The 19,029-nt window shown below is 32.3% G+C and overlaps 1 protein-coding gene across 2 annotated transcripts in view; it reads right to left on the reverse strand.

The window, feature by feature from the left end:
• The window catches only part of COG2 (component of oligomeric golgi complex 2), a 71,295-nt gene that overhangs the window by 25,503 nt on the left and 26,763 nt on the right, over window positions 1-19,029 (reverse strand). For both annotated transcript variants that reach the window (XM_012547978.3, XM_003767828.4), the window contains exons 6-9: window positions 10,278-10,386; window positions 8,710-8,889; window positions 3,448-3,572; window positions 225-351 (exon numbers count right to left, since the gene is read on the reverse strand). In XM_012547978.3, the coding sequence (XP_012403432.1) occupies window positions 225-351; window positions 3,448-3,572; window positions 8,710-8,889; window positions 10,278-10,386 (541 nt within the window). The remainder of the gene's footprint in view (window positions 1-224; window positions 352-3,447; window positions 3,573-8,709; window positions 8,890-10,277; window positions 10,387-19,029) is intronic.

Here is a 19,029-nt window from a genome sequence, read left to right on the forward strand (position 1 = left end):
CATGGATAAAAACTTTTTGCACAAATGAACATTTATAGTAGATGTATAACTGTACAATAGCAAGGATTTTTCTTTTCTTTTTTCTTTCTTTCTTTCTTTTTTTTTAAATGAGCCATAGCACTCAGAAAAATGAAATGGAGGATGTGATATTTTAAACCAGTGACCTACAAAAAGGAACTGTAAGAAGCATCAAAATATATAAAACTATAAAAAACAAAATTTACCTCATGGAATGAATCTGGATTCCCAGGATTAAATAATGAAGGTAGTTTCTCTTCTAAACCACGCACTATTTCTGGCCACACAGAATTTACAAGAAAATCATATCCAGGAACAGTATTACCTTTTTCACTGTAAAAGCAAGATTCCTTAGTATATTCCAATTTAGAATGTTTCTTCTTCATTCAAAAAACAAATGTTATAATGATGTTTCTATTAATTTTCCTTCACTTTAGAACTCAGTTAACATCTCTCTCTAGCTTCCCTCACAAATAATTTTACCCCTATGCCCTAATCTCAGTTTGGCTCTTCAGTCACAGCCTTCTTCACAAATGTGACAGTTTTAAAATTTGTTGTCTAGCCCCCCATTACTTTATAACTTTAGGTCTGACAGTTCCAACTACTTAATCCATATTGTGTTGCAAACCAGTGAGTGACATAGGGCAGGAACTTTAAAAACTTTTAAAAATGTCACTACCACTCTACACTCAGGAAATTTCATTGTCATTACATTTTCATAGGAAATATGCAGCCCTACCATAAAAGAAAAATTATGTTTTTGTTCAAACTGCCATTAATTTACAATATTATAGAATATGAAGTGGAAAAAAAAATCATAGAGATCATCTCATCTAATCTCATTTTACAACTGAGGAAATGAAAGTTCAGAAAGATTAATTAATCTAATCAAGGTCACACAGGTCACAGAGAGTATGACTGGAATTCAAATTCCAAATGTATCTTCAAATCCAGTATTCTGACCACTATACCATGGCTATCTGTTAAGTCTTTCCTCTAAATCAACAAGTATGCTGCAGATATCCAGCTTCAAAAGCTGGTAAACCAGTAAGTACCTCAAGCAAAATTTTGACGATATTGTCCTTAAAGAAATAAGGAAGAATAGATACCAGTTTCTTCCACAGTGTTTCTAACTACCAAGTTCTTTAAATAAATAGCAACACAAGAGTTTTTTTCTGAAATTATATTATCGTTTACATAAACAGCATTCATCACAATCTGGTCACTAAATAGCTGTCTAATGATTTTTTTTTTTGTTCTAGTTTGCTATTTTCTAACCAACAAATGAAAAATTGGACTTATGTTTAGCAAAATTGAAAAATAAATGTCTTACAGCTAAATTGGTTTCCTAAAATAGGGTTTGTTAACATTTTGATAATGGTTTTAAAGTACTGTACCAAAATCACATATTTTTTCTTTATAATAGTCCAGATTAGTAAAAATGGTAGCTCTTTCTATAGGTACTAATATGAAAGAGAGAAAAGGAGCAGCAATTTTCCAAGTACCCAACTCTACATATAGTATTAAATTTTTAATTGCACATAGATGACTCTATTAATAAAGAAATCTGGAAGCTAAAGAGAAAAGAAGGACTCTGCTATTCTGGCTTTGGATATAACAAAAATTAAACCTGAAAAGGGATTAAAATATATTGAAAGAGTAACAAATAAAACACTAAAAATTAATTAAAAGCATATAACACCTGCGAGTAGATAGCCAATTAAGTTAATCTACAGTCTTCAGAGAATAAAATTTAGATCTTGCTAGCTTTAGAAGCATTTTCTGTCCATTACTGTTATTACTTATTAATAGTTAATTGCAAATGACAGCATAATAATGTAAATAAAATTTTATTTTATAAATTATAATCTAAGTTTCGCTTCTTATTACTTAAGTGACATTGGACAAAAATCACTTAACCTTTACAGGTCTCAAGTTTCTCTCCTGTAAATTATGGGGTTGTATTAGATATTCGTTACAGTCCTTTCTAACTCTAAATTATATGATCTTATAAAATACTTTATGGGAGTTCAAACATCCAATATTTAAATTGCTCTTTTGTGTATAGAAGATAACCATGAAACAAGACATGTGACACTGTAATGATGCTAATAATACTACATTTACACAGCACTTATCATGTGTTGGGCTGTGCTAAGTGCTAACAACCCTGGGAGATAAGTGCTATTATTACCCCCAATTTATAAAGGAAACTGAGGCAAAGAGAGATTAAGGGATCTACGCCCAAAGTAACTCATCTAGTTAGTGTTTGAGGCTGGATATGAATTCGTATCCAATTCTTGCAGAAGGGGAAAGAGATTGTGGAATAGAAACCATTTATACATGGAAAAATATATTTAAGAACACTTAGGAAACACCCTACCCTGCTCTTCTAAAGAGGTGGGAGAACTTCCAATGTCATACACTACAAAAATGTTTAGACTTTTAGGAGTCATTTATGCTGATTTTTTCTCTCTTCCTTTTCTTTTTTTGGGGGTTTAAAATATATTATTTGTTATGTGGAATAGCTTCTCTGGAAAAGGAAGATGAAAGTATTATAAAATTAATTAGAATATATATATATATATATATATAAAACAAAGCATTAATAAAAACTTATTTTGTCAAGAAATAAAAGGAGTACTTAGGAGTACAAGAACTGAAAAAAATGTAAGCAAGGTCCTTGAGGGCAGGGACTGTCCTCCTTTTTGCTTGTATTTCCAGCATTTAGCACTTAATAAATGATGGATGACTGACTGACAAGAACATTCAAACAAAGGACCTGGTTCAGGTATTGTAACAGATAAATGGGAATTCTGGAGCACTCTGATAATCAAAGGACTTGACAGATGACACTACCATTATGATACCTTGGATTTCATAAACTGCTTTAGTTAACTAAAATTACAATGAGAAGGGCAGAAAAGACCATCTAAAATATTGTCTTGACTTTTTAAGACTAATCATGGGCTTATCAAGTCTAAAGGTTGAAGGGGAATTACCTCTAGCTATTTAATGGATAAAATAATTTTATAAGCTGATTTCTAGCAAATTCTTATCCCAAACTTAGCAGACTGTTGCTGTCATTTTGTATAAAGTGATTAAAAAACTGTTCCCAGTTAAAACCTTATATCAGAAATAACAAGTAACAATTCAAAGGTCAATAAATATTTTCTACCTCAGATTTTTAAGCAGCAAAAATCTAAGACCTATGTAAATAATATGTAGCAATTTTTAATTTAAATTTAATCCAAATATACTCAAAGAATTAGTAATATTTAAATACAGATTTTAGAATTTAGAGAGAAGCAAAGAAAGCAACTTTAATGATAAATGACAGAATAGCAAATGGTTAAGAATACTTCACAGATTGAAACCATCTAATCTAAGCATAGTAAAATCTGGGGTTAGCTAAAAAAATTATAATACCTTGAGATGGCTCCACCTGTGACTTCTCTAAGAAGGCGGCAATGGTGAGGAACAAACTCCAACAACTTATTATACATAGTCTGAAGGCCTTTTGGATGAGATTGAACGAACTGTTCTACAATCACCTGTCAGCAAAAGTAACAATATAAATAAATGAAGGTGCACTGATACAAAAAAATAGTGAAAATCTCAAAAATCTACCTCTGTCCTCAAATCAATAAATAGCAGTTACCACACAATGTTTCTTAGAACAGTTATAAAAATAACATTATCCCATTAAGTGGCATGACAAAAAAGGCCAGTTTTGACCCTACAGAAATATACATCATCCAGAAGAATCCTAAAGCTGGCAGGTGAGCACTTTTCACTATGCTACTTGGTGATTCTGGAAGGAAAACAGTGGGAATCATATTCCACTGCAAAAAATTCTTTTTCTACTTGGGCAATGTGCTTGTGATTATTTCACCCTGTTTTCTCCCCCTCTATTCAGAAAATGCTTATTGGAATATAGGTGTCAAGGAAATGGAAAAAAGAAATTACAGGAACACAGGGAGGGAAAATAACTTGTTTTTTCAAGTTTAATATCGCTGAAAACAGTATTAAGTATCTTATGGCTGGTTTAATTTCTTACTAAAGATATTTCCAAATTAAAATATTCCCTAATTTCTATGGCAATATTTTTTACTGTTAACCAAATCTTTTAAGTCCATGAGTCATGCATTGCAAATGGATTTATTACAAGAGAATGCCATACACATATGGAAATTCCATATACCAAGGAGCTGAGAGGTTTTGGAAAAGCTTTGAATATTTAAATTAATATGAAAAGGGGAAATTATAGGGAGGAAGAAAGGGGAATGAGAAAGCAAGAGGAAAAGCAGCATTTTTTTCCCTGTGAGAACTGCTAGACTATGAAGATGCTAGACCAGTAAACTGACTATCTTATGAAGATAAGATTGTCTGCTTATATACAGGGTCATAGCTGCACACAGGAGTCCAACTTGGGATACAAACAACAAATTATGTCAGCTCAGGATAGAACTTCGTCCTTAACATAGTCAGGTCTTACTGCATAGATCCAGCGTAAGTAGAAAAATGGCAACTCAAAAGGACAAGTTTAGGTCCCCTTAACAATATATAATATCACAGAAATATAGTATCATAATATATAATATCACAGTAGAAGGTATCTGAGGGCAAAGATTGTTTTGTTTTGGTCTTTGTCATTGATTTTATTAAATAAATGCTCTACTTTCAGATCTACAATACAATGAATAACTGGCACAAAATCTAGATATGGTAGTATTGCGAAGAACCTTAGCTTTGAGTAATCCTGGGTTCTAATTCCCTCTGCTACTCATTACATATGAACTATGTGACTTTGGGTAAATGGCTTCATTTCTCTCATGTTCTGAACTGTAAATAAAGTGTTGCCAGGTAGCATTTAATATTTCCTCTAGCTCTATATCTGTGATTCTAGGAAAAAAGATCCTTAGAATTAATGATAAAGAAAATACTTAAAGAAAACTGGGGAAATTTTTTTAAAGCCAATGTTTCTGATAAAGGTCTCATTTCCAAAATATATAGAATTGACACAAATTTATAAAAATACAAGCCATTCCTCAATTAATAAATAGTCAAAGAACATGAGCAAACAATTTTCAGATAAATTTAAAGCCATTTCTAGTCATGTGGAAAAAATGTTCTAAATCACTATTGATTAGAGAAATGCAAATTAAGACAACTCTGAGCTACCATTACATCCCTCTCAGATTGGCTAAGATGACAGGAAAAGATAATGATGAATGTTGGAGAGGAAGGGGGAAAAATGGGACACTAATGCATTGTTGGTAAAGTTGTAACATGATCCAACCATTCTGTAGATAATTTGGAAATATGCCCAAAAGGCTATCAAATTGTGCATACTCTGATTCAGCAGTGTTTCTACTGGACTTATATCCCAAAGAGATCTTAAAAAAGGGAAAGGGACCCACATGTGCAACAATGTTTGTGGCTAGGAGATAGAGAAAATACAAATTGTTAGCATGAAAGATTTAGGTATCTGTGAGAAAAGAGCTCTCTTAGTAACTAGAATGCACTAAATAAACCAGCTATTATTATTTAGTAGCTCTGAGTCCAACCTCTACCAATCTATCCCATCCTCAAATGATCACTCAACCTGTGCTGAAAGACTTCTGATAAGGGAATTAATAATTAATTAATAATATTAATAATAATATTATCAATTATTAACAATCAATAATAATTTTGATATTGTCAACTGAATTTAAGCACTATGGAGAATTTTGGAGTTTTGAAAGTGATGAAATCTTGATATGAATGCTAGGGACACACACACACAATTATTTTTAAAAATATATACATTCTTAAAATTAAAATTTTAAAGGTTCAATACCGATTCAGTCTAACCAACATTTCTAGTATTATAAAATAACTGATGTTTATAATGATAATTTGTGATTATAAGACACTGAATTATTTCCATAGTTAAAAAAAGATTAAATTATATGTAGCTCAGTCTTAAATACTTTTATTGCAGTTTTAATTAGAAAATCTGTAATAAATGCAGTTAATTGGAATAATATACAATTACTATAACAACATAGAAATGTGTCATACATTCAGATAGCCCTTCATAGTTTCACAAATATTATTTCTTTGAGTCTCATGATTCTGTGAAGAAGGTAGTTCCCGTATTATCTATATTCTGAAAAAATTAAAACTTAGTTTTAGATGACTTGCCTAAAGTCACACTCAGTGACTGTAGGAAAAATGGGAATTAATCAGGTCAAGTGAATTGAAGTCTACACTTTTCCCACTATACTATGACTTCTCTGTGGAAATATCTGATTTAAAAAAGCACCTTGATTATCCAACTACTCTATAATTATGAATTTATTGTAGTTTTATTAGAAAATTATATCTTAGGTGGTAGTAGAAATATTACTAATTGGTTAACAAAAATCTGTGAGCAGTACTGGCTCAAGTTTATAATAATACAAAATTTCAACTACCCAGAACCTTTATGAAATAAGTCATTAATAGCTGAATTTTCTGACAAGTTGAGACTTTATCATATGAGCATTTAAACTTTTATTTTAATCATTTCCAAAAGAAATCTCTCTAAAATGTATTAAACTGATTACTACACTGAACATAGTGTGGCCTTCTTAAGTTGAGAAGATTGAATGGTTTTTCTTTTCTAAGTTATCAACATGAATATCAAATCCAATTCTTTGGAAGGTGATAGTACTCATAGGACCTACTGATGCAGGTTAAGTTACTTATGCCTTATTCTGTTTCAGAATACCCATTTGTTTGAATTCTTACATTTGTTTTTAATAGTTTTTTGTCAGCTTACCTTGTTATAAACTGTTACTTCTCAAGGTGTACTATTTCTAATATGCTATAGGTTGGAAATTATAATTGTTAGGATTGAATGAAAAATATATTTTTGAGTGAGGCTTTGGGGAATGAATTAAGTGAATGAATCTAAAGCATGAACTCTGAGTAACATTTTGGTTGAATATCTCTTTTTAACTATTGACCACCTCACACCTTTCAAGATTGGCTAAGATGACAGGAAAAGATAATGATAAATATTGGAGGGGATGTGGGAAAATTGGCACATCAAGGCATTGTTGGTGGAATTTTGAAATGATCCAACTATTCTGGAGAGCAATCTGGAAATAGGCTTAAGGGTTCAAACTGTACATACCCTTGGACCCAGCAGAGTCATTACTGGGTCTGTATCCCAAAGAAATCATAAAGGAGGGAAAAGGACCTACATGTACAAAAATGTTTATTGTAGTTCTTTTTGTGGTAACAAAGAATTGGAAAAGGAATAGATGCCCATCAATTGGGGAATTGCTGAATAAATTGTGGTACATGAAGGTAATGGAATATTATTGTTCTATAAAAAATGATGAACAAGCTGATTTTAGAATAGCTGAAAAGATTTACATGAACTGCTGCTGAGCGAAACAAGCAGAACCAGGAATATACTGTACACAATAATAGCAAGAATATGCGATGATCAACTATGAAAAACTTGGTTCTTCTCAATGGTTCAGTGATCCAAGGCAATCCCAATAGACTTTGGACAAAAAATGTCAATGCCAAAAAAAGAACTACAGAGACTGAATGTAAACCAACATATGCTATGTTCATTTCTTTTTTTTTGTTTTTTTTTACCCCATGGTTTTTCCCTTTTGTACTGATTTTTCTTTCCCAACATGATTAGTAAACCAATGTGTATTCAAAATAAATAAATAAATTTTTAAAAATAATGATAAACCAACACTGCCCCATCAAAAAAAAAAAAAAAAGATTCAAAACCAAAGTGTTTTGAATGTAAGCTGTTATAACTTTCTTTTCTCTAAAGAGTCATCCCTCAACATTTACAGATTTTACAGTCACAGTTTTGAATACTTGAATGTTTGGCCACTGACAATTAAATAAGAATTTTTGGAGACTGACAGAACACTGAAGAAAAATCACAGATGATGTGCATATGAACAGAAAACAACAACAAAAAAAGTAAATAATAAATGCTTAAGTATTTATTGTATATTGTTAACTTATTTTATTATTTACTACTATAAGTATACAAGCCTAAATTTATTATAAATAGTTAAATGTTATTAAAAGTTTCATTTCATTTCATTAAAAGTGCTAAAGAATTATAGAATATGGAATAAAGAATTATGGATATGGGATATTGGGAACACCTCTTTTTTTCTCTGCCATTCATATTCAGTCACAGGAGTTTCACAGTAATCAATCTAATGTTTCTTATGAAAGGAAATAAATGAAGCAGTTGCTGCAGCTATAACAGCTGCTGCAAAGATTGCATGGTATAGAAGATGTTAATCTCTCTCAAAACTACAACTATTTTTTTTCCCTGCCTGAGGCAATTAAGGTTAAGTGACTTGCCCAGGGTCACACAGCTAGGAAGTGTTAAGTGTCTGAAGCTAGATTTGAACTCAGGTCCTCCTGACTTCAAGGCTGGTGCTCTATCCACTGTGCCACCTAGCTGCCCCCAGTGTGTTTTTTTTTTTAATGTGTTTTGTGTATTAAATAAATATGATAAAATCATTAAAAATAAAGGTTTGTAGTAGGGCCTAGAGTAATTCAAGATTTTTCACATTTGTGAGGGTCTTGAATCCATATTTCTCATGAATGTTGAGAGATGAGTGTATTTGTTAATTTTCCAAATAGAAAATCTTGTATTGCACATACCTCATCAATGTATGGTTTCACTAATACTTGTCCAACTAATGCCTCTGCATCTCGTGTCTTGTCAATTGTTGCATAAGTCCTCAAGCAATGACGTATTATGTCAACATTAGAAGTCTGGAGACCTTCCAATAGTAGTCCTTCTAGTGATTGTTGTAACATTGCTGTAATACCAGCTATACGCTATAAGAAAGAGAAAATATAACTCCGAAATTTCTAGATTACAAACAATGATTATTTTTACAAAGTTTCTTGCCCCAAGACAAACCATAGCATAGTCATAGTCAACAATGCTATTCAAATTCCTGGAAAAACAAAAAAGAATTTCATACAGATTAGAGGAGTAAAATTTTTTTTAAAAAAGAAAAGAAACCTTATAACAGCTCCCTTTTTAGTGGCAAGGAACTAGAAACTGAGTGGATGCCCATCAGTTGGGGAATGGCTGGATAAGTTATGGTATGTGAATGTTATGGAATATTACTGTTCTATAAGAAAAGATCAACACGATGACTTCAGAGAGGCCTGGAGAGACTTACATGAACTGATACTAAGTGAGATGAGCAGAAATAGGAGATCACTGTACATGGCAATAACAAGATTATGTGATGATGAGTTCTGATGAATGAGGCTCTTTTCAACAATGAGGTGATTCAAGCCAATTCCAAAAGACTTATAATAGTGAGAGATCTGCACCCAGGGAAAAGACTGTGGGGACTGAATGTGGATCACATAGTATTTTCACCTTTTTTGTTGTTATTTGCTAGCTTTTTGCTTTTTATTTTTCCTGTTTGATCTGATTTTTCTTGTGCAACATGATAAATGTGGAAATAAGTACAGAAGAATGCACATGTTTAAAATACATTCGGAGGAAGAGAGGGAGAAAACATTTGGAACACAAGATTTGCAAGAATGAATGTTGAAAACTACCTTTGCATATATTTTGAAAATAAAAAGCTATTTAAAAAAAAAAAAAGAAAAGTCTAATATTTACAAATTTAACACTGAAAAATATGGGAAAAAATGAAATATAATCATTACAGACTAAAAAACTTTGTTTTAGAACTTTGTAAAAGTAGAATTGGCTATTTCTTAGATTGTATGTAATTGTTACATATAATTTACTCTTCATATATTTGTACCATCATTTTTCAAAATTTTCATATACTCTTATCATTCAAATCCTAATAGCCCATTAGGGTCCAGAAAGACAAGTAAAATCCCCATTTCTTTAGAAGCTCTAATAGACTAATAATAATAACTGCCAGAATTTACATAGTTCTATAATATTTGTAACAATGAAGATATTGAGACTGAAAAAAGTTAAATTTGTCCAGAATCACAAAGACAGTTAATGTTTCAGGCAAGATTTGAACTCAGGTATTCCTGACTCTATATCTATTCACTTTACTCACTGAACTATATAGTTAAATTACCTGCTAAAGGTAAAAAATCTAGTAAGTAGCATGACTAATATAGGACCAAGGTCTTCTAAAAACTGAACTAAACACACATTCCTAAATATGTTAATGTCCTAAAAGTCCTAAACAGAAGAAAATCAAAATGATACTTACTGGTCTCACTTTATCCAAAAGAGGCATTCCTTTGCTTTGAACAGCATGAAATTGTAACTGGTTAAATTCTGTAGCAATTCTCTCTAAAATCTGTCCAGTCAAAAGTGGGCTAAAACCAAAACAATTAAAGGAAGACTTTATAATATATAAAATGTAAAAATTCATTGTTTTTTCTCATCTCTTATTTTTTTTTAAATCTATATTGTTACTTTGGTTAATTTATCATTTAAAAACAATATTCTAAACTTAGTTTCTATCAACAAAGACATCTGAATACACAAAAATGAAAAATGATTGCATAGGAGTCTGTAAATACTATTATTTACAATTTACATTTTAAAATGTGGAAGTTAACATTGAAAAACTACTCCTACTCTTCAAAATTCTATTTTTTTCTGGACATTTTTTCAAAATTTGTAACTATTAAAAATATTATGTATAACATGCCTTGCATAGTTGTAATCAACGTATATATTATTATTCTTTTCCCATTTCTAATGATCTTTTTCTATATCCAACTATTTAAGATGCTAAACTCGAAAATTATTTATTTCTCTGAATTTTTTCCAACTTACTAAAAATCAAATATGTGCAGAGCATTTTGTTAATTTCTATGATAAATGCCAAAGAAGTAGCCAATAGTTTTTATACACTGGATTGAACTATAGAGGAACTGAGATTAAGACTAGAACTAGGCATTGTAGACTATAAAGTGAACAACTTTTTTTGATTTTTACATGTTTATGTCATTCTTTTTCTATTTGTCACTTGTGCCTTTTTCCCCAAACATTCTTTTACCATACTACTCCATACTATTCATAGCTACCATTTATTTAGTGCTTTAATGTTTGAAAATATGTATTATTTGTATCATACATTACATGTATCATCTTCTCTGATTCCCACAATAAATCTGTAAGGTCTACACATAACTGTCCAAGACACTAAACTGGAAAGAAGTCACAAATGTGCATTGGGGGATGAAGATTCCTCTCCAGGAAAACAACAGTTCAAGATAAGAGCATTGAATATTCTCGATAATTTACAACTATATTTCCAGACTTATTATATTCAACTTTTTCAGATAATTAAGTGGATTCAAGAAAAAAATGGGTTAAAATTTAGGTAGAAGAGGAACTAGGTCATTATCATTAGAATAATTACTTTTATTTGATATTCTACAAAACCCATCAAAGAAAATTTACTGCACAGTACATTTTCAGTAGATTACTACAAGCAAGATAAGATGACAATTTGCCACAAGAACACCATGAGGCCACTCACTCCATCAGCAATTGTGGTTGCTACTACAACTGCTTGAAATAAGTAATTAAGTCCTAAAATAGCAATCACTTAAAAATACAGGATTTTTTCTATACCTCTAGGGTAGAGGAGACATTGTAGATTGACAAAGGCTTTGCTTTCCTGATATCCTGTAATTTTAAAATGTTTTCTATTCCCAAAACTTCAATTTTTTGAAAATAGGAAATAATGGATGTTTTTTCACTGGTTTTCATGGCCAAATAACTTATCATTTAGAGGCCAGACAAGGGTGATAATCCTCAGACAACTGACAATCCAAAAATGAAATCCAACAATCAAAGGGAAAAAGGAGAGGGTCACTGTAAGCTTCCATTACCAAATTTCCAACCAATCATAATGTTCCCTCAACCCTATGATGTCACCCCTCCGGTCCTGTTCTTTGTTCTGTACTCCCCAAAATCTAGAAAATGAAAGCTGTCTGGTTGTTCAGGGACTTTGGCATAACAGGAAGCATGTCTGACTTATCTAAAAAAGAAAAAAAGAAAAAGAAAAAAAAAAGACTTACAGAAAAAGCAAGGGCACGGGGAGGCTAGCAGTTAAAGTATGTTTACCAAATAATATCCTTCTCACTCTCCAGATCAGCGTAGAAAAAGACTCAAAACTGATGTAATTAATAAGGGGAAGAAGCCTTTGAATGATTCTCTATGACTAGATTAAGATAATGATCCACTTAAAAGAAGGAAGCAGTATATAATTTTAGTTAATGTAAATTAGGATGGCACAGACCACTTGGAAGTGAGAATCCCTGAACACAGTAATCAATAAGAGATGACTTTAGGAAAATGATTCTCCAGAATATGGCAAAAAAATTAATTGACTCCTGTTCTGTTTGATGAAGGTAATAGTTAACTGAATAGTTAATTAATCTAGACCTTTGATCAATCTTGAATATGAAATATTCCTTGTACAAGAATCCTATAAATTGGGCCCTCAAAATAACTTCTTAGAAAGACATCTGATGGTATGAAAGAACTCTTGTCAGTTTGGACATTTCTTGCTTTCAACTGAAAAAACTTGGAATAATCTAAAAATAAAAAAAAAAAAATTGTCCCTGTAGTCTTCCGTCTACAATGCAGAGTATAGAATGTTCTTTGATAGTTCTGATGATTACTGTTTTGTAATACACTTTGAATTTTGTTGTCATTTTAACTGTATGTCTTTGGTAGTTTGACAGGTGCAGCACTAAAACTATAAATTAACTGAGGCAAATATTTTTAACTTTATTATGTTGCCTCTACCTGACTATGCAGAATGCTTATCAATTTTTATGTGTTCTCTTATTTTCATATTTTGTAATTGTATTTATGTCTTGATTTTCTTAACATATTAATTCCTTTATATTGTATGTATTTTGTAATTGTTTTTTAATGAGATTTCTCTATAATTTCTTTTGGTTCATATTATTGCTAAGAGGAAATATTGACAAGAAGAGGGAGGATTTTGTATCTTACTTTCCTGAAGCTATTAATTATCTATATTTTTCCCCTGATTTTCTGGGATTTTCTAAATAATCCATCTTGTTATCTATAAATAAGGATAACAATCTCTGCTATTATTTATGCCTTTAATTTCAACTTCAATTCTTTACTCTCACTCTCAATATTCACTCAGTTGCTAAGACCTATGAATTCTACTTTTCTTTTACCTATATATAAAACCCCTTTTCTCTTCCAATACTGCCACCGTCCTGGTACAGGCCCTCTTATCACCTCACACACATTGTAAGAGGCCGTTGATTGTTCTCCCTGATTCAAGTCTCTCTCTACTCAAGTCCCATCATCCACTCAGTTATCAAACTGATCTTCCTAAAGAATAGGTCTAAATTGGGACACGTCTTCTCCAGACTACCCTATCATCTCCATTCTCTCACTCATTTTTAATCTTTCCCTGCTACACTGGGGAACTTGTGTGGCAGGGCCAACAATACTTTTATTTATTTATTTTTTAGTTTATTTAATAGCCTTTTATTTATAGGTTATATGTATGGGTAACTTTACAGCATTAACAATTGCCAAACTTCTTGTTCCAATTTTTCACCTCTTACCCCCCACCCCCTCCCCCAGATGGCAGGATGACCAGTAGATGTTAAATATATTAAAATATAAATTAGATACACAATAAGTATACATGACCAAACTGTTATTTTGCTGTACAAAAAGAATCAGACTCTGAAATATTGTACAATTAGCTTGTGAAGGAAATCAAAAATGCAGGTGGGCAAAAATATAGGGATTGGGAATTCAATGTGATGGTTTTTAGTCATCTCCCAGAGTTCTTTCTCTGGGAGTAGCTGGTTCAGTTCAGCCAACAATACTTTTAAACTGCTACAATGCTTTCCCTACTTGATCTCTGTATTCTATATTCTTTCTTATTATGTATATAAAAACATGTTTTCACTTTTTAGAATTGGTTAACTAAAAATATTATCCTTCCTCATTCTGAGCATGAAACTGTAATGTGCCTCCAAAAGTAGAAGTCCAAACTAGAACAAGAAAGGGTTTTCAAATGACACACAATTACTGTTTTCCAACTACCCTTAGTGCCTCCTCAATCTAGAATCTCTTTCTGCAAGATATACCCCTTTGTTCCATTGGTGAGCTCTTCCTGCAGCTTCCATTTTGTAGAGAGGTCTCAACCAGACCTCTCTTTGTGTCCCATGCTCCTATGTCAGGTACCTTCATCTTCCCCCCCTACCTATTCTGCTCCCTAGTCCTTAACATAGTACCTGGCACATAGTAAGTGCTTATTTCCTTCTTACCTTCCTTTGTATCTTAGAAAAGAAATAAATTTACATGCACATGTGCATACATGTAATTGCATGCATATACATATGTGTGTATGTACAAAAATATTCATTTTTGTGAAAGCTAGAAAAAATGAGATATTCAATCAGCATAACTTTATTCTATAATAACTTGACATATGCAAAACTCACATTAATGTGAAAGAGAACTGATTATGAGAAATAAGATTCCAGGAGCAGGCATAAAACTGCCATTCCACTTGATAAAACATAAATTCATAGCTTGGCTGTTTCAGTCAAGAACCATACTATGATGGTCCAGATTTCCATGGCATCAATAATAACTTATTCTTTCTGAAATAATTGGCACTGAGATCATGTAAGACCCAAATCAAATCTTCCAACTTCAGACAAATTGACCTATTTGCTTGAATACATTTTGAGCTTTCTTCCAAAGCACTGTTCTCCTGAACTGTGCTTTCACATGTCCCTGCTTAGGGGAATGTTTTTTCTTCTGAGTCAAAGGCTGCTAAATCTTTAAAGATCTACTCAATCATATCTATTCTTTGTTCAATGGCCAATTCAACTGGAAGCAAATCATTTCATCCTCCAAAATCTGATAGGATCTATTCTAGGTACCATTTAGATATAAATTAGATATTTATGATCTTCCTGCTAGCTATTATATATATATATATATATATATATATATATATATATATATATATATCCTTCTCAAGTTGACTACTGCAGGTAAAGATTACACACTATGTCTTTATACATGTCTAAAAATGTCTTGCACATAGTACTCAATAAAAATTTGGTTACTTAAGGAGTAAGAGGAATTGTCTTGTTCTCATTTATATTATATCAAGACTATTGAGAGAGCTCTTAATATAAGTAACATAATCTTGTGTAGACACAGAAATGCTACAGCTTAAATGTTATACTAGTTTTAATAAGAATCTGTAAGTCATCTATCCATGAGTTTGAGTGGTATATGAGAGCTCATACATCTTATTGTCTTATGCTAATTTGTCATGTTTCTGCTTTTATGATAAAAATAAATATCTTCTAAGTTGTTTCCCATCATTTTAATACAGGGATTCTTAGTATCCAAAGGATATTTTGATACATTTTGGAGGGGAGAGTCTATGAACCTGAATGAGAAAAAAAATACATTTCTATTTCAATACAATTTGCTTCCTGTTATCCTTTCTATTTTATTTTATGTATTTAAAAATATTATTATGAGAAAGGGTCTTTAAGTTTTTATCAGATTAACAAAGCAACCATGATACAAAAAAAGTTAAAATCCCAGTTCTATTGTTATAATCTCTTAGAAATCTTTTAGATTGTTATCAGCGATTAGTACGAATATTTATTAAGTTACACATTATGCCTATTACATTAGTAATAGTTGCCCTAGCCCTTTTTGTAGTGGCTAAAAACTGGAAACTGAATGGATGTCCATCAGTTGGAGAATGGTTGAATAAATTGTGGTATATGAAAATTATGGAATATTACTGTTCTGTAAGAAATGACCAACAGGATAATTTCAGAAAGGCCTGGAGAGACTTACACGAACTGATGCTGAGTGAAATGAGCAGGACCAGGAGATCATTATATACTTCAACAACAATACTAGATGATGACCAGTTCTGATGGATCAGGCCATCCTCAGCAACGAGATCAACCAAATCATTTCTAATGGAGCAGTAATGAACTGAACTAGCTATGCCCAGAAAAAGAACTCTGGGAGATGACTAAAAACCATTACATTGAATTCCCAATCCCTATATTTATGCACACCTGCATTTTTGATTTCCTTCACAAGCTAATTGTACAATATTTCAGAGTCTGATTCTTTTTCTACAGCAAAATAATGTTTTGGTCAGGTATACTTATTGTGTATCTAATTTATATTTTAATATATTTAACATCTACTGGTCATCCTGCCATCTAGGGGAGGGGGTGGGGGGGGGGGTAAGAGGTGAAAAATTGGAACAAGAGGTTTGGCAATTGTTAATGCTGTAAAGTTACCCATGTATATATCCTGTAAATAAAAGGCTATTAAATTAAAAAAAAAAAAAAAAAAAAAAAAGTAATAGTTGCCCTATTCACCTTTACAGTCAAGGTACATTAATCTTCATTTAAAAAGTTTTTTTTTATTGGGGCAGAGCCAAGATGGTAGAAAGTATACATAACTTTGGCTGAGCTCTTCCTGGGTTCCCTCAGAATTAATACTAAATCAGGACTTTTAATGGATTTTGGAGGGATAGAACCCACAAATATTTGGAGTATAACAAATTTCCAGCAGAAGATATCTTGGAAGATTTCAGGAAAGGTCTGTCTCAATTGGGCGGAGGGGAACATAGTCCAGCACAAGTACACCGGGGAGGCCCAGGGCAGAGGGCCCTGAGCAGGGAATATAGTGGGAGGCTCTTAGCCAAAATACAGCAGCATTGGCTGGTTCAGGACAGTAAATCAGCAGACTACCCATGAGACCTTGAACACAACTACAGAAGGCAAATAGTGAGGAGTGAACCTCAGTATAACAGGCAGGACTTGGCCAGGCCTACAGAAAGAAATCTATAGCACCACCCTCAGCACAGCATAAAGCCCGAGACAAATCTCCCCTACGCCCCAGAAGCAGATCTCAACCTTTAAAATTGAGCAAAAAAAGAAAGAGTTCTGATGAAAGATAGCCGTTATGGAGACAGGGAAGAACAGAACCCAAATGCTGAGGTCACTAAAGACAAAATGCCTCCAGATGAAGTCTCAAGGAGGGATATGAATTGGTCTCCAACTTAAAAGGTTCTCTTGGAAGAATTCAAAAAGGATCTTTAAAAAGTCAGAAGAAAACTAGGAAAAGAAAATGAGAATTTTGCACGAGATTTTGGAAAAGGCAACACAGAAACTGATTGAAGAGAACAACTCCTTTAAAAATAGAACTGGTAAAATGGAAAAAAAAAATCCAACAAACAAAACAACTCCTTTAAAAGTACAATAGGCCAAGTGTAAAAGGGTAAAAAAACTAATTGAAGAAAATAATTCACTAAAAATTAGAATCAGATAAATGAATTCCTCAAGAATCACTCAAATAAAATTAAAACTTAAAACTCCAAGGAATATTGTAACTAAATTCCAGAATTATCAGATCTAGGAGAAAATATTGCAAGCAGTCAGAAAGAAACAATTCAAATACTGAGGAGCCACAATCGGCATTACCTAGGATCTAGCAGCTTCTACTTTAAAGGATCAAAGGCTTAGAATAAGATATTCCAGAGGGCAAAGGAGCTTGGATTGCAGCTAAGAATCAACTACCCAGCAAAACTAAGGATTATCATTCAGGAGAAAAGATGGATATTCAATGAAATAGGGGATTTTCAATTATTTTTGATGAAAAGATAAGAGCTGAACAAAAACTGATCTTCAAATACAGAGAACTCAAAAGAAGCATAACAAAGAATAAAGGGAAAGGGAAAAAAAACTTTTTTAAAGATTAAAAAGTTTTCATCCCTACATGGGAAAATGATATGTTTAACTCTTGAGAACTGGATCTTTGTTAAGTATATACTTATAGGGTAGAGATGTAAGTTGACTGTAATGTGATGATATAAAAAAGAAACTGGGAGTGGAAAAGGAGATAGTACTGGAAGAAGAAGAAAGGGGAGATAAAATGGAGTAAAATTACATCATATAAAGAGACAAAAAACACCTATTACAATTGAGGGAAAGAAGGGAGGAGGATGGGCATTGTTTGAACCTTAATCTCATCAGATTTGGCTCAAAAGAGGGATCATACATATTTAGTTTGGTATATAAACTTGTCTCACCATATAGTGAAGTAGAAGGGGAAAGGGAAAAAGAAAGGGGGAGGCCAATAGAAGTGAGGGCAGAAGTAAAGGGGAAAGGAATAAAAAAGAGGGGAGGGGCTGAAAAAGGGAAGGACAGATTGAGGGAGATGGTGTAAAAAGCAAAACACTGGTGAGGAAGGAAAGGAAGAAAGGAGAGGGAAAAGTATAACTTGGGAAAAACAGGATGGCGAAAAATACAGTGTTAGTAATTTAAACTGTGAATGTGAATGGGATGAACTTTCCCATAAAATGGAAGTGGATAGCAGTCTGGATTAAAAGCCAGAATCTTACAATATGTTGTTTATAAGAAACACATTTGAAGCGGACAGGTACATACAGATTAAAGGTAAAAGGCTGGATCAGAGTCTATTATGCTTCAGTTGAAGTAAAAAAAAAACAGGGGTAGCAATCCTGATCTCAGATCAAGTAAAAGTAAAAAACAGATCTAATTAAAAGAGATAAGGAAGATACTACATCTTGCTAAAGGGTAGCATAGATAATGAGGTAATATCAATACTAAACATATATGCACCAAGTGGTATAGCATCCAGATAACACTTTAGGAGAGAAATTAAGAGAGTTGCAAGAAGAAATAAGCACTAACAAGTTTTTATAGAGTAATTAAAACATTTTAAAATCAGCAATAAACCTAGAGTATCAAGAGGAGAAATTTCAGAGACAAAGATCTTACAGCAAAAAACATTCTATTTTTTGATTTCCTGAGGTCAGGATGAGAACTTCTAGGCTATGATTGCTGTGAAAAGTTAGGTATAGAAGATGTAATTCAAATGACATTTTTAAACATTGAGAATATTATCTAAATGTC

Source organism: Sarcophilus harrisii, chromosome 4, assembly GCF_902635505.1.
Source record: "Sarcophilus harrisii chromosome 4, mSarHar1.11, whole genome shotgun sequence".
Classification (NCBI taxonomy): domain Eukaryota; kingdom Metazoa; phylum Chordata; class Mammalia; order Dasyuromorphia; family Dasyuridae; genus Sarcophilus; species Sarcophilus harrisii.